The sequence below is a fragment of the Capra hircus genome, chromosome 23 (assembly GCF_001704415.2).
Source record: "Capra hircus breed San Clemente chromosome 23, ASM170441v1, whole genome shotgun sequence".
NCBI lineage: Eukaryota > Metazoa > Chordata > Mammalia > Artiodactyla > Bovidae > Capra > Capra hircus.
The window spans coordinates 41,512,869-41,535,780 of NC_030830.1; the positions used below are offsets into that span (position 1 = coordinate 41,512,869).

General features: G+C 46.7%; 1 protein-coding gene and 1 pseudogene across 1 annotated transcript; one reads left to right on the forward strand and one right to left on the reverse strand.

Moving 5' to 3' along the window:
- TAP2 (transporter 2, ATP binding cassette subfamily B member) lies at positions 1,357–10,069 on the forward strand. The gene is made up of 12 exons (XM_018038903.1): positions 1,357–1,534; positions 1,950–2,447; positions 2,537–2,651; positions 3,408–3,538; positions 3,772–3,977; positions 4,431–4,628; positions 5,095–5,223; positions 7,975–8,163; positions 8,275–8,448; positions 8,603–8,762; positions 8,992–9,128; positions 9,351–10,069. Exons 2-12 carry the CDS (start codon positions 1,958–1,960, stop codon positions 9,579–9,581), a joined length of 2,160 nt encoding a protein of 719 aa, XP_017894392.1. The 5' UTR covers positions 1,357–1,534; positions 1,950–1,957; the 3' UTR covers positions 9,582–10,069.
- Positions 20,356–22,885, reverse strand: LOC102180357 (annotated as a pseudogene).

The following is a 22,912-nucleotide window of genomic DNA, read 5'->3' on the forward strand; positions in this document are numbered from 1 at the left end:
GTTCAAATAATTTCCTAACTTCAAATCTAAATTTGAAGTGACTCATGGTAATTGTGCCAATAACATTTCAAGAGGGTGGTTTGGAATTCAAGTGGTCCTCCCTTGGGGGACATTTTGAGTCTGAGAGGTAGTTTCAACCAGAAGAGTTATTTCTGGAATAAACCCATCTGCATGTTCCATAGATGGACTCTGGGTCTGGTAGGACCTATAGAAATCCGATTACTGAGCTAATCAGTGTTAGAGTAGACCAAGAAACAAAGTCCACTTTCCTCATATGTTGAAGGCATTCCCCCAAATAACTGGAGCACAAATTTAGAGGCTTCTGAGCACGTGCTTGCTCAGGAGCTCTGCTGAGGAAGACATGAAGATGTGGGGTGAGCGCCTTCTCAGATAAGAATCTGTAGGTGGAAACTCACACAGGTCCTGGTGAGAGTGGAGGGGCTGTCTGTTTCGCAGAAGTCCTGCTTGTTTCTCACTTGGTCTCTGCTCTGTTTTTTTTTACCCCAAGATCCCACAACTGAAACTTGGATGGGGGAAAGAGGGCTGTTCTCAAAACAGGCTCAGTTCAGCTCAGTTCAGTTCAGTCACCCAGTTGTGTCTGATTCTTGTGACCCATGGACTGCAGCACACCAGGCTTCTCTGTCCTTCACCATCTCCTGGAGCTTGCTCAAACTCATGTCCATCAAGTTGGTGATGCCATCCAACCATCTCATCTTCTGTCCTCCCCTTCTCCTCCCGCCTTCAATCTTTCCCAGCATCAGGGTCTTTTCCAATGAGTCAGCTCTTCGCATCAGGTGGCCAAAGTATTGGAGTTTCACCTTCAGCATCAGTCCTTCCAATGACTATTCAGGACTGATCTCCCTCAGAATGGACTGGTTGGATCTCCTTGCAGTCCAAGGGACTCTCAAGAGTCTTCTCCAACACCAGTTTAAAAGCATCAATTCTTCTGCGCTCAGCTTTCTTTATGGTCCAACTCTCACATTCATACATGACTACTGGAAAAAACCATATTTTGAACTAGACGGACCTTTGTTGGCAAAGTAATGTGTCTGCTTTTTAATATGCTGTCTAGGTTTGTCATAGCTTTTCTTCCAAGGAGCGAAAGTCTTAATGTCATGGGTGCGGTCACCTCAGAGCGGAGGTAAGAAAATCCAGCGGTTCTTCAATTGCAAAGCATCCCAATCCTTGAAACAGCGTCATCTTACTTAATGGCAGTTTTAGGAAGTGCAGGAGTTTCCTACGACAGAGTACATGTGGCTGAGGGTGGTAGATTCGTCCTGGCACGCGGAGCCGGCCTCGGGCACCGGTCCCGCGTCCTGCGGGTGTCGCGCGCCCCCGGCCGGCTGCCAGGCGCGCAACCAGGCAGCTGCTGCCTAGGCGGAACCGAAAGCAAAAGCGAAAGCCCAGGAGCCTGGCCGCCCCCGGCTGGGGGAGCCTCGCCAGCCAACAGAGGCGAGACGGAGCGGAGGCCGCGCGAGGGGATCTCAGAGCACAGCCCTCGGCACGCCAGCAAAGAGCCCGGGATCCGCCACTGGTGAGCTTGTGCGCGTGTAAGCCTGGAACGCTGACACAGGCGCAGCCCGCCCAGCACGCGCGCTGCGCCCCCGCCTCCCGCCCCTTAGGATCGGGGGCCTGGGGAGCGCGGCGGGCATCCTCTGGCCCCTGGGAACTCGGCGGCGGCTGGCGGGGCCGGGGTGTGTGGAGGGGGTCACGGGACGTGTTTTAGAGGACGAGGCTGCAGATGGTCAGGCTTCTCAGCTCCCTCTGTCAGGCCGAATGCCTTGGGTCCTAGGAGGGGGGTGCTGGTGAGACGGGGTACCCAGCGCATCTTTCAGGGCAGCACAGGATTTAAAAAAAAGGGGGGGAGGGGGAAGCCAGCGGACGCTTGGGCAGAGTGGGAGTGGGGACAGGGACTGGAAGCCACCTCTGTCCTTCTCTTCTACCCCTAGATCTCGCCATGCGGCGCCCGGACCTGAGACCCTGGGCCTCCCTGCTGCTGGCGGACTTGGCCTTGCTCTGGCTGCTGCAGGGGCCCCTGGGGGCCCTACTTCCCCGCGGGCTTCCGGGCCTGTGGCTGGAGGGTGCCTTGCGACTCGGTGGACTTTGGGGGCTGCTGAGGCTGGGAGGGCTGCTGGGGTGTGTGGAAGCACACCTGCCCCTCCTCTGCCTGGTGACCCCCCTGTTTCTCTCCCTGAGGGCTCTGGTCCCGGGGGCCTTGAGCGCCCCTCCGGTCAGAGTGGCTGCAGCCACCTGGGCCTGGCTGCTGCTGGGGTACTGGGCAGTGGGGCTGAGCAGGGTCCTATGGGCTGTGCTGAGCCCTCCAGGAGCCAAGGCGGAGGGGCAGGGCCAGGAGAACAGAGTCTTGATGTGGAGGCTGCTGAAGCTCTCCTGGCCTGACCTGCCTTTCCTGGTTGCGGCCTTCTCCTTCCTCTCTCTGGCCGTGTTGGGTGAGTGGGGAGAGGGCGCAGGGACTTGGGGGTTGGGAGGAGGCCCTTTAGCAGCCTCACTCTGACTGCGGCCCTCCTGCCTGTTGCAGGTGAGACCCTGATCCCTTACTTTTCTGGCCGTGTGATTGACATCCTGGGGGGCGACTTTGATCCCGATGCCTTTGCCAGCGCCATCTTCTTCATGAGTCTCGTCTCTGTTGGGAGGTAGGTGGTGAGCAATTTGTTAGCCCCCAGTGTTTACAGGGGACCTCACTCTCCTGTTTTCAATCCCCTTTGTGCACAAAGCACAAAATTCTTCAACAAACAAAAGCCGGTATGAGTTCATTCACCCTCTGTGTCAAGCATCCATCTATTTACTCCTTCATTCGCCGCCTGGCTCCAACATCTTCAAAGTTTATATTGCTTATTATTTCAATGAGTGTAGTACAGTAGGTGTTTGTGTGTCGAATGGAATGCCTCTCAGTTACCTGTGAACACTTTTATCTCCATGAAGTTCCATTTCTCTTTTCTGTCTCTGACCTCCCAGCTCATGTTTGTTTCCACAGTTAGCCTATTGTCAGGAGGGGCATGTTTGTTCATCCTGACCCTTCTTCCCTTACTCATCTTGTCAGTCTTGGAAGCTCTAACTCTGAGCCTTGTCACCTTTCTTTCCAGCATCTTTACTCTTTTCCACTGTATTTACTTTCCCTTTTGTTTTTCAACACAGCCAGGAATCTGCTGTCTACAAACTAACTAACTACATGGTAGGGGTTGGGACTAGGATGAGGTTCCCTGGGTCCTCTTTTTTCCTTCCTCTGTCGACTCCTGTCCCTCATGTCTCGTATTTGTTTCTCTTCTTCTCTCTTGATATACTGCCCCCAACTTGGTGCTTCTTTTCCTTCTGTGCTTTTTCTTCTCCTTCCCTCCCCCTTCCTCTCTGCATCTCTCTCCCGTTCATCCTCCAACCCTCTTTCCCCATAGCTCACTGTGTGCAGGCTGCCGAGGAAGCATCTTCGTCTTTACCATGTCCAGAATCAACCTGCGGATCCGGGAGATGCTTTTCTCTTCCCTCCTGCGCCAGGACCTCCCTTTCTTCCAAGAGACTAAGACAGGTAAGGTCTGGGGTCCCCCTGCATGTTCCTTGCCCACCTGCTGCCGCCTACCTGCACCCAGCCGGTCCTGCCTGCATCCTTGGTGCCGGGGCCGGGAGCTGTTTTTCTCTCTTTGGGGACCTGTCTCTCTGCAAGGAGGGAGGGCTCCGTGAGATGATTGGGAGGTCAGGAGGGAGTTTCTGGGGGTTCTGCATTACAACACATGGTTTCCTTGCCTGCTCTGTCCTGCCCAGGGGAGCTGAATTCCCGGCTGAGCTCGGATACCAAACTGATGAGTTCTTGGCTTCCTTATAACACCAATGTGCTGTCTCGAAGCCTGGTGAAAGTGCTGGGACTTTATAGCTTCATGCTCAGCCTGTCACCTCAACTCACCTTCCTGTCTCTGTTCGAGGTGCCTCTCATGATAGTGGCTGAAAAGGTGTACAATGCCCGCCATCAGGTATGTGCAGATGCTGGGGAATCCCCAGGGAAGACGTCATCCCAGGGACTTTATGCGAACGTGTGTGTTTTTAAGAGAGGAGTAAGGGGAGAGGGAGAGATTTTCAGATGTTGATTGTGGTTCCCAATGCTATACAGTTAATCCTTGTTGCTTCTCTACTTTGTGTCAGTGATTTATATCTGTTAATCTCAAACTCCAAATGTATCCCCTCCTCCACCTTTGGTAACCATAAGGTTTTTTCTTTCTCTTTTTTTTATGTCTGTGAGTCTGTTTCTGTTTTGTGTATAGATTCACTTGTATTTTTTTTTTTTAGATTGCACATATAAACAATATCATATAATATTTGTCTTTCTCTGTCTTACTTCACTTAGCATGAAGGGACTGGAGTGGGCTCTGGGGGTTGGCTGTCTTCTGCCAAATTGGCCCGCTCCATCCTTGGCCCCACTGTTCCAGGCAGTCCTTTGGGAGATCCAGGACGCTGTGGCGAAAGCTGGGCAGGTGGTGCGGGAGTCGGTTGGAGGGCTGCAGACCGTGCGCAGTTTTGGAGCCGAGGAGCAAGAGGTCTGTCGCTATAAGGAGGCCCTTGAACGATGCCGGCGGCTGTGGTGGCGACGGGACCTGGAACGGGCCCTCTATCTGCTCTTAAGGAGGGTGAGAAAGCTGAGGGCTGGAGGAAGGGCGCAGGTGGGGGCTGGTCTTGGGGGTCCTTGGGGTTCCCGATGCCTTTGCCAGCGTCATCTTCTTCATGAGTCTCTTCTCTGTTGGGAGGTAGGTGATGAGCGATTTGTTGGCCCCCAGTATTCTCAGGGGACCTCACTCTCCTGTTTCCAATCCCCTTTGTGCACGAAGCACAAAATACTTAACCGAAGAAAAGCCTGAGTTTGTTCATTCACCGTTCTGTGTCAAGCATCACCGTTCTGTGTCAAGCATCCATCCATTTACTCCTTCATTCGCCACCTGGCTCCAGCATCGTCAAAGTTTATATTACTTATTGTGGTTACAGAGTGGAGTGAATGTAGTATAACAGGTGTTTTTGTGTCGGACGGAATGTCTCGTCGTAGGGGCAGGGAGGCCAAGGAGTGGAAGGTCCTCAGGCTCTCCTTTCCTCTCCCTCCAGATGCTGCACTTGGCGATGAAGGTGCTCTTGCTGAACTGTGCGTTACAGCAGATCCTGGCCGGGGACCTCACCCGCGGCGGGCTCCTCTCCTTCCTGCTTTACCAGGAGGACGTGGGCAACTATATGCACGTGAGTCGGGAGCTATGCGTGCTCTCATTTTCCTCCTTTGGCTTCTATTTGTTCCCCTTAAAAAAACAAACTGAAATAACCCCAACTCATTGTCATGTAAAATTTCAAACTTGGGTTAAAAAAAGGGGAAAATGATAAATCTATAAACGTGGACCTCCTTGTACTCAGCATCTGTTTTTTTTTTTTAATTTTTGTTTAACTTTTTAAAGACAACTTTTTACTTTGTGTTGGTATATAGCCGATTAACAATGTTATGACAATTTCAGGTGTATAGCAAAGTGAATCAGTTATGCATATATATATATATATATATATCTCCTTTCTTTTGTAGATTCTTTTCCCATGTAGGTCATTACAGAGTTTTGAGTAGAGTTCCCTGTGCTCTACAGTAGGTCCTTATTAGTTATCTATTTAATATATAATTGTGTGTATATATCAGAGGATATAGACTATAGTTCTCTGTGCTATACAATGGGACCTTGTTTTTTTATCTCCCAACATCTAACAGTTATCAACTCATGGCCAATGTTATTTCACCTGTACCACCCACTGACTTCTCCCCACCCATATTACTTTGAATCAGAGCCAAGATATAGTTTCATCTGTAAATATGTGTCTCTAAATGTTAACATTACAAATATATAACCACAAAGCCATAATCATACCAAAAAAATTAATAACCTCACCAAATACAGTCAGTGGTCAGATTTCCACATGTTCCGTAGAGGTATGTATTATATTGATCTCTTTTTTTCTCTCTCATATACATCTGTGGTGATAAAGCTTAGTGTCACGATCTATTAAATTATTCAGGGTTGCAAAAATGGTGACATTTTTGGTGCCATTCCTTCATTTATTAGCCAGGATGCATCTCTCAGGGGAGATGTCTTCTCATGTGCTGATAAGCTGCTGAGTGGTATAGTTTGATTAGGAAAGGCAGAATGAGTATTTAGTTCTTTCCCTATAGACGTGTGCTCAGTTGCTCAGTCCTGTCCGACTCTTTGCAACGCCATGGACTGTAGCCCACCAGGCTCCTCTGTCCATGGGCTATTAAGGCAAGAATACTGGAGTGGGTTGCCATGCCCTCCTCCGGGGATTCTTCCTGACCAGGAATTGAACCTTTGTCTCCTGCATTGGCAGGCAGATTCTTTACCACTGAGCGTCCTGGGACACCCTCCTTATATAAACCAGTTTTGAAAAGTAATTAGTTTCTGCACCTGGGGCTTTAGTTTATAATTTGTATAAACATCTCTTACGTGTGGAGAGCTGTGTGAGGCAGTCTGGTGGCTGCAAAGATGAGGTGGGCACAGTGCTTGCATTTAAGGAATCCCTGTCTCACCAGGCTAGATAGCTGTGTACAAGTAACACAGCACAGTAGCTGGAAAGATCTAGAGATGAAGGTGATGCTGGATGGGAGGAGTAAAGAGGTCTCCATCCTTTACATTACAAATTGGAATAATGGGGTATTGGTGCCCATTTTCAGTTCAGTTTAGTTCAGTCGCTCAGTCGTGTCCGACTCTTTGAGACCCCATGAATCGCAGCACGCCAGGCCTCCCTGTCCATCACCAACTCTGGGAGTTCACTCAGACTCGCGTCCATCGAGTCAGTGATGCCATCCAGCCATCTCATCCTCTGTCATCCCCTTCTCCTCCTGCCCCCAATCCCTCCCAGCATCAGAGTCTTTTCCAATGAGTCAACTCTTCTCATGAGGTGGCCAAAGTACTGGAGTTTCAGATTTAGCATCATTCCTTCCAAAGAAATCCCAGGGTTGATCTCCTTCAGAATGGACTGGTTGGATCTCCTTGCAGTCCAAGGGACTCTCAAGAGTCTTCTCCAACGCCACAGTTCAAAAGCATCAATTCTTCGGAGCTCAGCCTTCTTCAGAGTCCAACCCTCACATCCATCCATGACCACAGGAAAAACCATAGCCTTGACTAGATGGACCTTAGTCGGCAAAGTAATGTCTTTGCTCTTGAATACACTATCTAGGTTGGTCATAACTTTTCTTCCAAGAAGTAAGCGTCTTTTAATTTCATGGCTGCAATCACCATCTGCAGTGAGTTTGGAGCCCCAAAATATAAAGTCTGACACTGTTTCCGCTGTTTTCTCGTCTTATTTCCCATGAAGTGATGGGACCGGATGCCATGATCTTCGTTTTCTGAATGTTGAACTTTAAGCCAACTTTTTCACTCTCCTCTTTTACTTTCATCAAGAGGCTTTTTAGTTCCTCTTCACTTTCTGCCCATTTTAAGTTGAGTCAAATTGCACACTTATTCCTGATAGTCCAGTGGTTAGGACTCTGTGCTTCCACTGCAGGGTGCATGGGTTTGATCCCTGGTGGGGCAACTAGGGTCCCACTTGCCACCTGGGGCAGCCAAAATTTTTTGTAAAAATCTTTTTTTTTTAAGACTCTTATACTAGTTATCTCATATGGAAGCCATCTGCCTCATTATTCAGGAAAGTGAGTGTTAGTTGCTCAGTTGCATCGGAGTCTTCAACCTGCAAGGCTCCTCTGTCCATGCAGTTTTCCAGGCAAGAATACTGGAGTGGGTTGCCATTCCTTTCTCCAGTTAAAAAAATCTTTTCTAAGACAGTTTTTTTTTTTTTTTAAATTAAAGCTGGTGATCTTTCTGGGACAAGGGGAGAAGACCAGCCGGGGTGGAGTGTGGCGTGGCTGGCGTTAGGAGCTGGGAAGCTGGTTCGTGGCGCAGCTGCCTTTGCTTAGCTGAGCCCCGCCCTCCTGTCTTGCAGACCCTGGTGTACATGTTTGGGGACATGCTGAGCAACGTGGGGGCAGCCAAGAAGGTGTTCTGCTACCTGGACCGAAAGCCAGATCTGCCTCCACCGGGGACTCTGGCCCCACCCACTCTGCAGGGCAGGGTGAATTTCCAGAACGTCTCCTTTGCGTATCCCAGTCGCCCCGACCAGCCTGCGCTCCAGGTGCCCGATCGGGGAGCCTGGGCCCCTGACTCCCTGCGCGGATGATCGGCCCCAAGGAGAGGGGGGGCCGGGGGAAGGGGCAGGCCTCTGACTCTTCCCTGGCTGTTCTAGGGTCTGACGTTCACCCTGAGTCCTGGGCAGATGACGGCGCTGGTGGGGCCTAACGGGTCTGGGAAGAGCACGGTGGCCGCGCTGCTGCAGAATCTGTACCAGCCCACCGAGGGCCAGGTGCTGCTGGACGGGAAGCCGGTCTCCGAGTATGAGCACCACTACCTGCACCGTCAGGTGGGGAGGACGGGGAAGGGTGGCAGAGGGCAGGGCAGGGCAGGGGCGTGGGGCGGGCACCCGAGGCTCCGTGGTGAGCGGGGCGGGCGGGGAGCAAGGGCGGGTCCCCGCCGCGTGGGTTTCCGCACAGTCTGCTCCCGTCGCCTCCGCTCAGGTGGTCTTGGTAGGGCAGGAGCCCGTGCTGTTCTCGGGCTCGGTGAGGGACAACATCACCTACGGCCTGGAGGGCTGCAGCGACGAGAAGGTGCTGGCTGCGGCCCGGGCGGCCCGGGCGGAGGAGTTCATCCGCGAGCTGGCGCTCGGGCTCGATACAGGTACCGCGGCCACGGCGCCGCCCCCTGCGCCCGCGCGCTGCGCGCGGAGGCCTCCCGACCCCTCGGGGGCCTGTTCCCAGAGAAGCTGCCGCCCCGGAGGTCCCCCCGCCGCCCCCGTCCACGCGCACTCGTCCTCCGGCGCGGTGCCTGTGGAAGCGCCAGCCGCGCCTGTGAAGCGGGCGTTGTCCGGGCCGTCTCTGAGGAGAGGGCGTTTTCTCGGTCTCCGCAGAGGTGGGGGAGAAAGGCAGCCAGCTGGCGGTGGGGCAGAAGCAACGTCTGGCCATCGCCCGGGCCCTCGTGCGGGACCCCCGCGTGCTCATCCTGGATGAAGCCACCAGTGCCCTGGACGTGGAGTGTGAGCAGGCTGTGAGTGCGGGCCGGCGGGACGCCTCCTGGGGCCGGGGCGGCGGGGGCCTCCCCTATCCTCTGAGGCTGCCTGACCCGGGACGGGGGAGGGCAGCTGACCTTGCTCTTCTGCTCTGTGCTACCTTCTCGTGGCTCACGCCTCTTCCCCCTAAGCCCCGTGGGCCCCGGGCCTCCAGCCCCTTCTGACCCGGCACCCGGGGCATCGCGATCCTCCCCCTTCAGCTGCAGGACTGGAGAGCGCACGGAGCCCGCACGGTGCTGGTGATCGCCCACAGGCTGCAGACGGTTCAGAGCGCCGACCAGGTCCTGGTGCTGAGGCAGGGGCGGCTGCAGAGCCCCGAGCAGCTCGTGGACGGGCAGGACCTCTACTCCTGGCTGGTGCAGCAGAACCGGAGCGTGGAGACCCCAGACACCCCCGGCCCCGCCCAGGGCCGTCTCAGTGACCCGGAATAGCTCCTGCCTTGGCTTTCCCTGGGGGTGTTCCCCCGGCTGGTTGTTTTTGGAGCTGGATTTAGACCGTGGGTACTTCTGCTGGGGCCGTGGGAGGGCGGGGGATGGGAGACGTGGTATCTGTCTGCATCCTCGACGAACAGAGCTTTGCCTGGTGCTGAGTACTGTATTGTGGCATCTTGAATATATTTAAAAGTATTTTTCTTACATAAATAGCATACATTTGTATAGTAAATTTAGACAATAGAGACAGGTAAGGAGGAGAAAAGTAAAATTATGCACTGTTTCATGTCCCAGAGATAATCGCCAAGACTATTTTGCTGGCTGTCTGATCAGTCTTTAGATTGTTCTTTGAGATACATAAATATTCATGAGTTTGCCCTTCCCTATATTTTTCTCAGTTCCCACCAGGGTCTGATATTTTGGGGTCCACTAGGATATGGGGGAGCAGCGCACTGTTAGTTAACAGTTTTAATAAAACTTTGATAACAGCTACTGTGTACAGTGTTTTAATATGTGTAGGAAATATGTGAAGTCTTTTCCATGTATTATCATTTTTAATCCTTATCCTCAACCTGTTGAGGTTGTTTACCCTCATACCCATTGTATGTATGAGAAAACTGAGTCTCAAAGAGATTAAAGGACTTTCCCAAGGTTGCACAGTGGTGGAATTGGACTTGGAATCCAGGCCTGACCCAGGAATCCACACTCTCAACCAATTATAATGCATCTTTTGTTATAGTCTACTGTATAATCAATCTCCTAAAGCTCTTTCACTTCTAGTTGTGAACAGCTCTGAATCCCTTATTTTCTCTCTAATTCCATTGTTACAACTTTCATTCATTGTGTTGTGAAAGTGAAAGGGTCAGTCACTCAGTCCTGTATGACTCTTTACGACCTCATGGACTGTAGCCCCCCAGGCTCCTCTGTCCATGGGATTCTCCAGGCAAGAACACTGGAGTGGGTAGCCATTCCCTTCTCCAGGGGTTTTTCCTGATCCAGGGATCGAACCTGGGTCTCCTGCATCACAGGCAGATTTTTTACCATCTGAGCCACCAGGGAATGATCTCATGTCCAAAGAGGTTCCCCTATCATTGGTTCATCTCTTCCAGACGTTAATGAAGTCATTTTTCTTTCTAGGGGACAAGTAAAGCAGTATCACTCCTGAAAAATCCTTCCTATGTCCCTACTCTTGCTGCACTGATATTTCCTCCCCAGAAACACAGCTTATCTAGCCCATTTCTCTCTGCTTTTCCTTTTGGAAAGGACTTTCCATCCATGACAAACTTCCTGCCCTCCTGATATCTTTGTGCCTCCGTATATGGCGCGCCCTGCCATTCCCAAAATGGCTCTCCCCGTTAGGCCCTAGTTCTTTAAGATTCACCAGCAGCAGCAGGGTTTAAGTCTCCCAGGAATCCTTCTCTAGTTGTCTCAGAGCTCCTTTCCACGTGCTCCTGCTGCTGTGTTCCAGGGGCTCACTGTCCCTATTAAAGTCTCCACCCCCGCCGTTGACCTCCGTCCTTACACTAGACCATGAGCCCCTGCAGGGGAGGCCACCTGTCTTATTAAGCTTTATGTCTACTGCCTGGCACAGGGCTTCATTCACATTGAATGATAAATAACTCTTTTGGGTAAATGAATGAATCTCCTTCCTCTACTGTCTTCCATCTCAATATTCCTTACACATACAAATCACTGACATTCCAGAGCTGTACATGTCACTGGTTCATGGAAGGTCTTACATTTGCTATTTTTTAGAAAACTAAAACTTTCACTTTCCCAGAAGTAGCAGGTACTTTCCAGACTCGCCCTGAACTCACCAGAACTTTTGTTGTTTTGGGTTTGTTTCTGCCTGGCAACTGTTGGGATCAGGGTGAGGCCAGAGTAAATAACTTCCTATGCGTGTAAACCTTTACTTCATCTGCGGTTGTCCTGCTGTTCCACACCTGTTAATTGCTCAAATTTCACTGAGGGCGAAATAAGCATTGGGAGAGAGAGAAAGTGAAAGTGAAAGTCGCTCAGTCCTGTCTGACTCTCTGCCACCCCATGAACTGTATAGTCCATGGAATTCTCCAGGCCAGAATACTGGAGTCAGTAGCCTTTCACATGTCACTGAGGGTGAATTAAGCATTGGGAGAGAGAAGACTGGCCTGATTCTTTCCCCTCCCCACCAAGTGTCCTTCCTCCGTCTGCAAGATAGGAATAATAAGTTCTATATCCCCTGCCTTGTGGGAACTACAGTCTTCATGGAGAAAAGGATCTATTAAAATTCTTTGGTAACCTCAGTATAATTACACCCACGGATTCATAATACCTAACACTTGAAAGACATCTTAAAAATGGTATAGCTGTCAAATCTTTTACAGATAGGGAAAGGGGCCTGAAATCACAGAGCCCATCAGTCAGAGAGCTGGGAGGGAAACTCAGGCATTTGGATGGGCATCCAGGAAGGTGCAGCAGACCTTAGGATCATAAGGGGTCATGAAAATGCATTATCCTTGAGGGATAGTCCCAGGTAAAACTGACTTTAGAGACACAGAAAAACATTCCCTGACAGTGTATTCAACAAATTCCCAAGTGTGGTCTGCCTGGTAACCACAGGCATTAGTATTTCTGATTTGTCCAGAGTTCCAGTTCTTTAAAAAAAAAAAAAATTATTTTCGGCTGTGCTGGGTTTTGGTTGATGCGTGCGGGCTTCCTCCAGTTGTGGTGAGTGGGGCACTCTTGAGTAGTGGTGCAAGGGCTTCTGATGCGGTGGTTTCTCTTGTTGCAGCGCACAGCCTCTAGGGCACATGGCTTTAGTAGTCGTGGTGTGCGGTTGCCACACAGCATGTGGGATCTTCCCAGACCAGGGATCGGACCTGCAACCCTGCAGTAGCGGGTGGATTATTAACCACTGGACCACCAGGGAAGTCCAGTTCTAGTTCTTTTCATTTTCCCCTCCCACTGCCCATCACCGTTTCACTCCCACACCTTAAATTCCCTATCCTCTCGTCACTTACCTTCAGAGTCTTTCCACTTAGCCATGTGCTGCTCTTTTCGAAGCAAGATATGAATGGCAAAGAGGAAACTTAGGAAACTCTCAGATTACTCTGGGTCCCCAAACAACCTCCCACCCTGTCTGCCCTGCCCAAAGCGGGAACAATTTTGAACTTCAAGTCTTTCATGCGCCAGCTGAGTGGGGCAGCCACTTGCCTCTGAATGGCAGTGGGGCCTCAGAAGGAAGTGCGGAGTTGTCAGAATCTGCAGAGAAAGGACTAGGGGGAAGGGAAAACAAAGATCTTCCCTGTTTTGGGTGCTGAGTGAGAAGAACATCCATTTACTTGAATCCAGTGCCATCTACTGGTCCTGGGAAATACTAAGTTTCAAGGACTTTTATGAAATACAATATTCAGTATCAATGATAATCATTCATGGAGTGCTTTCTGTGTGCTCCTGCTGTGCTAAGAACCTGCCATATCTTACTTTACCTTTAAGGTAATCTTATGTGGCATGTATTACTTTCCCAATTGTAAGAATGAGAAATGGAGTCTGAGAAACATTTGCTCACTTGCCTGGGACACAGAGCTAGGTGAAGGTGCACTTCGCCCAACTTCACGTATTTAGAACATATTTAAGACTACAAAGGCACACACAAAGACAACTGAAGAGAAAGAGAGAGAATATAAGCAGTTTTCGGATATTTATAGTAGAAAACTAACAGGAACTATCTAAAGAAGGGAGAAACTAACCGCATTATATAAAGGCAAAATCAAGATAATACCAACATAAACAGCTTTCCCCAAATCTGAAAGACTGCAATCAGGAAAACGCAAAAAGATATAGTGAAAGATTTTTAAAATGCAATACTCATATAAACATATTTAATAGAAAATAATACTCTCCAAATCATACTGAATCCATTTGCCATATTAATAATTATAAATGGACTTAACTCATTAAAATATTAAAATTAAAATATTTTCAGATTAGATTAAAAGAAAAACTCTGCTGTTTGCAATATACAAAAGATATGCTTAAAAATACAGTGACTCAGAAAGATTCATTTTTTTTTTCACTTTTAAATTTGAATTTTTTGGCCACTCCATGTGGCATGTGGATCTTAGTTCCCTGGCCAGAGGTCAAACCCACTCCTCTTGCAGTGAAAGCATGGAATCTTAACTACTGGATTGATAGGGAAGTCCTGAAAGATTCATTCATTTATTCAACAAATAAAATGGTAGACAAAGGCATAAAAAGAGACAATGTAAACCTAAAGAAAGCAGAGGTCACAATCTTATTATTAAAGAAGGTGGCATTCAGATCCATCTACCCAAATTGATTGAGATAAGAAGGCACTTTATAATGGAAAGTGTAAAATTAAAAATGGATATCTAAGAGATATGTAAGTTCCAAATAGCATATAAGTAACCATCACGGAGCAGAAATTAAGGAAGATACTAGGAAACTATTCAGAAAAGTAGTAATAGGTGATTTTAATTCACTTTTCTTAGGACCAGAGAAATCAAGTAGATAAAAGTTATGAACACAGAAGATGCTACTTAGTCAAAAGTTAGATCTGATGAATCTATATTGACATCTTCTCACTGAAAACTGGGAAAACAATTTTTCAAGTTTCAACAAAGTATTAATGAAAATGGACCACACATGCTGGCACAATAAACTTCAGTAATTCGCGCCCCCCCCCAAAGTAGGAATGATATAGATACAATTCTCCGACTATAATGGAACAAACTAGATAATAATAATAAGGTCAGAAAAGATAAATGCCCTTCCACATGGAAACTTAAAGAAATAGTCTTTTTCTTGGGCCAGAGAGTGAGAAAGCAACAACTGAAAAATTTCTAGAAAAATGACAATTGAAAATCACACATCAAAATTTTTAGGATACGGCCAAAGCAGTATTCAGAGGAGAATTCATGACTTTAATTATTTATATCAATAAAATGAAAGAATGAAACAAAGTGAATTAAGTGAAAGGGAAACAAAATCAAATGGAAACAACCTAAGTGTCTATCAGTAGATGAATGGATCAAGAAGATGGGGTACATACATGTGATGGAAAGTCACTCAGTCATAAAAAAAGAAAATCATGCCATTAGCAACAACATAGACGGGCCTAGCAGGTATCACATTAAGGAAGAGTAAGTCAGAGAAAGACATACACTGTATGGTTTCACTTGCATGTGGGATCTGAAAAACAAGTGAACAAGCAAAGAGTAGAAAGACACGTTGTACAGAGTGGTTGCCAAAGGGGAGGGGACTGGGGAGAATGAGTGAGATGGGTGAGGGAGATTCAGAGGCGTAAGCCTCCAGTTACAAAATGAATGTGTCACAAGAATGAAATCCACAGGGTGGCTAAAACAGTGAATACTATGGTAATAACTTTGTATGATGACAGATGGCATCTAGATTTATCATGTTGATTACTTTGTAATGTATAGAAGTATCAAATCACTATGTTGTACACTTGGAACTAACACAGTGTTGTAACCTAATTATATTTCAATAAAAAATAATAAAGTCACTAAGATAGAGACTGAAGAGATAGTTTTGCCAGGTAATATAGAGAATGATTTTTTAACACCCTCAATACACAGCTGCATCTACCATGCCCAGCTTCTCTCACTCCCTAGAGAACAGGGAGGGAAAGCGGAAGAGGGATGCAAAATGAGGGGTGAGTTTTGGGGGAAAATCACAGAAAAGCCCATATTTCTATGAAGTAGAGTTCTTGGTTGAAGTCAGGCAGGAAGAGAAAAATGAAAATCCCTCATCTTTTTCAAACTCACACAAGTAGAAGAAAAAACAAAAATGTGGGAGAGGGCAACTAGGCATGACCTCTCTCTTTATTAGCTGTCTCCTCTGAAATGTCTGGTTTCTCTGAAGAGCCTGGGAAACCCCGATCCTCCCACTGGGGACAGTGACAAGCAGCACAGAAAACGACTCAACAGAGCTTCTGATTGGACCAACCGGATGCTTCCATTTATTCAAGCTGTATCACAGGCCACTGGCAAGGGAGATTCCCAGGTTGGTTATTGCCGTCTCTCTTTGGTTGACCTTGCTACCTTTTCCTATAGATGGTCTCCCTGTCATTCCTTGTTCCTGATCCATGAGACCACTGACTTCTCTTAAGAGACAAGGATGGAGGTCTATCCTGGCACCAAAGTTATAATTCAGTCATTTTGACCTTTTGTGCATCTTATTGCAGGGATGTTAAAGATGTAGAAATGAGGCTTTCCTGGGTTCCCAAGTAAGAAATACAGTGCAGTGAAAACAGCATAGCCCGTGGGCTAACTTCCTGTGAACTCTGGTTCATTCTCTCACTACTTCACCTGTAGAAGGGAAGTCATGATAGTATCACAGTGAAGGGTTGTTCTGATGATTCTCTCTCTCCCTCCTCCTGCCCCCCCATATTCACACCGTGCCTAGAAAAATGATTTGTAACAAGCAGCTGACAGATATTAACTCTTACTGTTATGATGCGGTCAAGTTAGATTTCAGAAGGTACGCGCTGGGGACACATTCACACCGGAAGTAAGAAAGAACGGCGCTGCTAACTTCCGGTTCAGCATCCGTATCCTCCAGTCCTCCCCATCTAAGGACTCCTCCTCCTTCCTCCAAATGCGCGTACAAGCCCCATTTACTCTGTGTCTTTTGGGCCCCACGGTCCTCTTCTCCCCACCGGCTCTTGTTTATCTCTGAGAGAAGGTGCAGGAGCCTGGCCACCGGGCTGGCAGCAGGGGAGGGGAGACAGGCTTGAGACCTGTGCGGCCTTCTCATCTCCGGCTTTTACTGCTTCTGGTACCCCCAGGTCACGTCCTCACTCACTCAGCCTCAAGCAAAACACTTTTCTTCATTTTCAGATGAGATGAGATACGTGGGAAAGATACATAGATATTTGTGTGAAGAAAGAAGGAAATTAAAATTCAGTGGCTTGAGCTCCTTCTGATGGCTACCTTTTTTTTTTTTTTTTTAAACTCAGAGCCACACACACCCTTCCAACTGGGAGCAACACCCCCACCCAGCTCTAGAACACTCACAACCATAACACTCACACTCACAACAGGTCACACATCCCTACACTTAGTCAATTTCTGACCTGTGGTCAGGCTCCTAATTCATAAATATTCGAATCTACCTGAGGACTGTGGGTGACATTCTGGTTCCTGTTCTAGCAAGTTAAGTGAGGCTGTGGTAACAAGGACTGCTGGTGCCTTTTTCTTTTTTTTTGGCTGCACTGCCAAAAAAATCCCATGGACTATGGGATTTTAGTTCCCTGACCAAGGACTGAACCTGACCCCTTGCAGTGGAGTCCCAATCACTGATCCTCCAGGGAGGACCCATTATCAAATGCCTTAATTAAGCAAGTTATTTTGGATTCATATAGCATCTGTTGTAGATTCAGGTGATTCTCCAGGGACCTTCTTTCTCCAATGACTCATCTAATTAGACTGCTTTTATATACTGATTCCAACATTTGAACTCAAGCCTGTTTGGGTTGACTTAGTGATATTGCCAAAATTGGACCTCTTTACAACGGTGCCAGATTACATCGTGGAGACAGAGTTTTGGTGAAATATAAAGAAATAACTTTATTCCTTTGCCAGGCTGGGGGAGGGGGGCACAGGAGGAGGAGATAGTGAGGAATCTCACAGTGTTCAAGGAGCAGGAGTGTGGTCATCTAATGGACGTTCTTCTGAATGGTTGGTGATGAGGTAATCTGGAGTCAGCATCATCAACCTCCTGGTTCCTGGGGTCTGGGGTCTACATGCTTTTGGGCAGCCTACAGTTAATATCTTCCACCAGGGAGCATTTTCAGTATCTGTAAAACAGCTCACAGGATATGACTCAGAATATTATCTATAGTCCTTGAGGAAGAACTAAAGGTCCTTGCCTTTGTATAATGGCTCAGCTATTATTATTTTGTCTTGTTTCAATACTTCTTTTCTTCTTCTTTTTTTTTTTTGTGCATTTCCTCATTTCTTCAGTTGAGGTTTTTCTACAGAGGAAAGACAGGTGGAGGACATGGCTGGGGGGTCTATTCTGGGAAGACCTCATGGGGTCCTGGTCAGTTACAGTAGGGGAAGAGGAAAGTCCTCCAGAATTTAACAATCAATGCGGAGGATTCTCCTCTCAGGGGAGCTAGAACTAGTCTCTAGCACCTATAGAAGAGTAGCAACTGCAGTTTTCTATATGCCTAAGGAATAGAGAAAGTTGGTGAACACCAATAATGTCTTCCATACTGCCCCATCTGTTTCTTTCTTTTATTTATTTATTTTTAATTTTCTATTTTTATTACTTTTAAACTATAAATTTATTTATTTTAATTGGAGGCTAATTATAATATTGTATTGGTTTTGCCATACATCAACATGAATCCGCCACGGGTGTACACGTGTTCCCCATCCTGAAACCCCTCCCACCTCCCTCCCCATACAATCCCTCTGGGTTATCCCAGTGCACCAGCCACAAGCATCCTATATCCTGCACTGAACCTGGACTGACGATTCATTTCATATATGATATTATACATGTTTCAATGCCATTCTCCTAAATCATCCCATCCTCTCTCTCTCCCACAGAGTCCAAAAGACTGTTCTATACATCAGTGTCCCTCTTGCTGTCTCGCATACAGGGTTATTGTTACCATCTTTCTAAATTCCATATATATGTGTTAGTATACCGTATTGGTGTTTTTCTTTCTGGCTTACTTCACTCTGTATAATAGGCTCCAGTTTCATCCACCTCATTAGAACGGATTCAAATGTATTCTTTTTAATGACTGAGTAATACTCCATTGTGTATATGTACCACAGCTTTCTTATCCATTCGTCTGCTGATGGACATCTAGGTTGCTTCCATGTCCTGGCTATTATAAACAGTGCTGCGATGAACATTGGGGTACACATGTCTCTTTCAATTCTAGTTTCCTTGGTGTGTATGCCCAGCAGCGGGATTGCTGGGTCATAAGGCAGTTCTATTTCCAGTTTTATAAGGAATCTCCACCCTGTTCTCCATAGTGGCTGTACTAGTTTGCATTCCCACCAACAGTGTAAGAGTGTTCCTTTTTCTCCACATCCTCTCCAGCATTTATTGCTTGTAGACTTTTAGATAGCAACCATTCTGCCTGGCGTGAAATGGTACCTCATTGTGGTCTTGATTTGCATTTCTCTGATAATGAGTGATGTTGAGTATCTTTTCATGTGTTTGTTTAGCCATCTGTATGTCTTCTTTGGAGAAATGTCTATTTAGTTCTTTGGCCCATTTTTTGATTGGGTCATTTATTTTTCTGGAATTGAGCTGCAGGAGTTGCTTGTGTATTTTTTGAGATTAGTTCTTTGTCAGTTGCTTCATTTGCTATTATTTTCTCCCATTCTGAAGGTTGTCTTTTCACCTTGCTTATAGTTTCCTTAGTTGTGCAGAAGCTTTTAATTTTAATTAGGTCCCATTTGTTTATTTTTGCTTTTATTTCCAATATTCTGGGATGTGGGTCATAGAGGATCCTGCTGTGATTTATGTCAGAGAGTGTTTTGCCTATGTTCTCCTCTAGGAGTTTTATAGTTTCTAGTCTTACATTTAGATCTTTAATCCATTTTGAGTTTATTTTTGTGTATGGTGTTAGAAAGTGTTCTAGTTTCATTCTTTTACAAGTGGTTGACCAGTTTTCCCAGCACCACTTGTCTTTTCTCCATTGTATAGTCTTGCCTCCGTTGTCAAAGATAAGGTGTCTATAGGTGTGTGGATTTATCTCTGGGCTTTCTATTTTGTTCCATTGATCTATATTTCTGTCTTTGTGCCAGTACCATACTGTCTTGATGACTGTGGCTTTGTAGTAGAGCCTGAAGTCAGGCAGGTTGATTCCTCCAGTTCCATTCTTCTTTCTCAAGATTGCTTTGGCTATTTGAGTTTTTTTTGTATTTCCATACAAATTGTGAAATTATTTGTTCTAGCTCTGTGAAAAATACCATTGGTAGCTTGATAGGGATTGCATTGAATCTATAGATTGCTTTGTGTAGTATACTCACTTTCACTATATTGATTCTCCCAATCCATTGTTCATGGATATATTTCTCCATGTTCATGATATGTTTCTCCATCTATTAGTGTCCTCTTTGATTTCTTTCACCAGTGTTTTATAGTTTTCTATATATTTTGTTTCCTATGGCTTGGGGAATCTTAGCTCCCCAACCAGGGTTCTAACCCGAGCCCATGGTAGTGAGAGCACAGTCTTAATCCCTGGACCACCAGGGAACTCTCCCCATCTTTTTCTTATTCTTCCTGTCATGGCCTTCCAGGGGAAGAAATATTTATTCTGACTCCTCAGATCCCCAGGCAGGGCATTTTACTAACAGTAGAGGGGGAGAGGCATCACAGGACACTAAAAGTTACAAAGTTGCATTTCACCTCCCCCACCTTCATACTTATTTAATTTATAAATCTGAGATTGAGCTGCCTTTCCCATTTTGTGTGTGTGCATGCTTAGCCATGACTGACTGTGATCCCCATGGACTGTAGCCACGGGGCTCTTCTGTCCATGGAATTTTTCAGGCAAGAATACTGGAGTGTATTGCTATTTCTTACTCCAGGGTATCTTCCCAACCCTGGGACTGACCCCATGTTTCTTTTGTCTCCTGTACTGGCAGGCAGATTCTTTACCACTAGTGCCCCTCTGAGAAGAATAAATCTTTTAAAAAATGACTTACATCTTGTTACACTTTTCCAGTATTTGAAATGAATTGTGTTTAAAAGTTTATGCTCTTTGCATTCAGTTCTTTATTTATTCAAAATTTTTGCTATAGGCTTTATCTTGAATGGGCAAAACCATTCGCCCTGCATCAGTTCAGTTCAGTTCAGTTGCTCAGTCGTGTCCGATTCTTTGAGACCCCATGAATCGCAGCACGCCAGGCCTCCCTGTCCATCACCAACTCCCGGAGTTCACTCAGACTCACGTCCATCGAGTCAGTGATGCCATCCAGCCATCTCATCCTCTGTCGTCCCTTTCTCCTCCTGCCTCCAATCCCTCCCAGCATCAGAGTCTTTTCCAATGAGTCAACTCTTCTCATGAGGTGGCCAAAGTACTGAAGTTTCAGCTTTAGCATCATTCCTTCCAAAGAACACCCAGGGCTGATCTCTTTTAGAATGGACTGGTTGGATCTCATAGAAGTCCCTATATTGCTCTTGCAATTCTTTGAGGGTTTTTAAGGCTCTCATGAGAAACGCTGGGCTGGAAGAAGCACAAGCTGGAATCAAGATTGCCAGGAGAAATAACAATAACCTCAGATATGCAGATGACACCACCCTTATGGCAGAAAGTGAAGAGGGACTCAAAAGTCTCTTGATGAAAGTGAAAGAGGAGAGTGAAAAAGTTGGTTTAAAGCTCAACATTCAGAAAACGAAGATCATGGCATCCGGTCCCATCACTTCCTGGGAAATAGATGTGGAAACAGTGGAAACAGTGTCAGAATGTTTTGTGGGGGGGGGGCCTCCAAAATCACTGCAGATGGTGACTGCAGCCATGAAATTAAAAGACACCTACTCCTTGGAAGGAAAGTTATGACCAACCTAGATAGCATATTGAAAAGCAGAGACACTACTTTGCCAACAAAGGTCCGTCTAGTCAAGGCTATGGTTTTTCCAGTGGTCTTGTATGGATATGAGAGTTGAACTGTGAAGAAAGCTGAGCACCGAAGAATTGATGCTTTTGAAGTGTGGTGTTGGAGAAGACTCTTGAGAGTCCCTTGGAGTGCAAGGAGATCCAACCAGCCCATCCTAAAGCAGATCAGTCCTGGGTGTTCATTGGAAAGACTGATGTTGAAGCTGAAACTCCAATACTTTGGCCTCCTCATGCAAAGAGTTGACTCATTGGAAAATATTTTGATGCTGGGAGGGACTGGGAGCAAGAGCAGAAGGGGGAGACAGAGGATGAGATGGCTGGATGGCATCACTGACTCGATGGACGTGAGTTTGAGTGAACTCCGGGAGCTGGTGATGGACAGGGAGGCCTGGCATGCTGGGATTCATGGGGTCGCAAAGAGTCCTGACTGTTTGACTGGGCGACTGAACTGAACTGACGGCTCTGTCCAAAATTTGTGCAGTTCTTGATGCTGCTGTAGGATCTTTGTTTCCATAGGTATCCATTTTACCATACAATTCAGAGGGAAGGTGCTTCCAAAAGACATTCACCCCCACTCTAAACTCTTCAGAAATTATATTGTGGAATAATAAAGCAGGAATGAATAATACATCTCCAGCTTTAAGGGAACATTCATACCATCTAGCCTTGGAAAACAGTAGATCTTTAGATAAGTCTGTGTTATCTATGTTTGGCACTTCTGATTTAATACCTGATAATTATAAACATTGGGCATCTTGAGGACTGAATATTATAATGCATTTTTTCCCCTGTCACTTGTATTGAGAAGTTATCCATTACATTATAGTGGATCCAAAGTTGTAACTTTGGTGAGCTTAATTTGAAAAACATTGGAAAAGAACCATTCTTTGAAGAATTTTGGAAATTCAATATCTCCTTCCAGTAAAGGAAACTGCTTTCTGATGTTTGCAAGATCCTTTCTAGGGTCTTTGCCAAGTGATCCTAGGTTGTCCTTCTCAGTTTTTTCTATTAATGCTCTCTGGTGGCCTTATGAAGAAATGTCTCTATATATGCTTGTAGTAAAAAGTGGATCCACAAAGCATGAAGTACAGTAGATCCTCTGATATAAAGAATTCCTTATGGTTTTCTTCAGTTGCCCTCTGTACCAGCTTGGTAAAAGTTTAAGAAAGTACATGGGGCAACTGCAGCAACGTGAATCTTCACTTCTTTCCTCCTTCTGATTTGGCTCAGTGATCCACTGTCCATCAGCTTGTGAAAGTGAAGTCGCTCAGTTGCGTCTGACTCTTTGTGACCCCATGGACTATAGCCTACCAGGCTCCTCCATCCATGGGATTCTCCAGGCAAGAATACCGGAGTGGGTTGACATTTCCTTCTCCAGGGGCTCTTCCAGACCCTTTCCAGTGATAGAACCTGGGTCTCCCACGTTGTAGGCAGACGCTTTACCATCTGAGCCACCAGGGAAGTCCTCCATCCATTTGCTTGTACATGCTCCCAAATCAATTCCTTTCAACACCAGAGGTTTTCTCTGTGGATCCAGGTGTCCCATGAACTGCTCCTGCGAATCACCCTCGAGCTGGGGTACAGACACATGCTGCCTGTTCTCCTTCAGCTCTGGGGAACCTCCATGTTTCACCTTTCTTTTCCGGAATCTTATTTCTGCCATCTTCAACAGAGTTCCTTTGTGACCCGCCATCTTTCTTCTTCCTACACTTTATGTGCT

Excerpts from the sequence above, each read along its gene's own strand:
- TAP2 (XM_018038903.1), top strand. The coding sequence starts at position 1,958 with ATGCGGCGCCCGGACCTGAGACCCTGGGCCTCCCTGCTGCTGGCGGAC. Across the intron at positions 5,224-7,974 it reads ACGTGGGCAACTATATGCAC|ACCCTGGTGTACATGTTTGG; the intron begins GTGAGTCGGGAG and ends CCTGTCTTGCAG. Across the intron at positions 9,129-9,350 it reads ACGTGGAGTGTGAGCAGGCT|CTGCAGGACTGGAGAGCGCA; the intron begins GTGAGTGCGGGC and ends CTCCCCCTTCAG.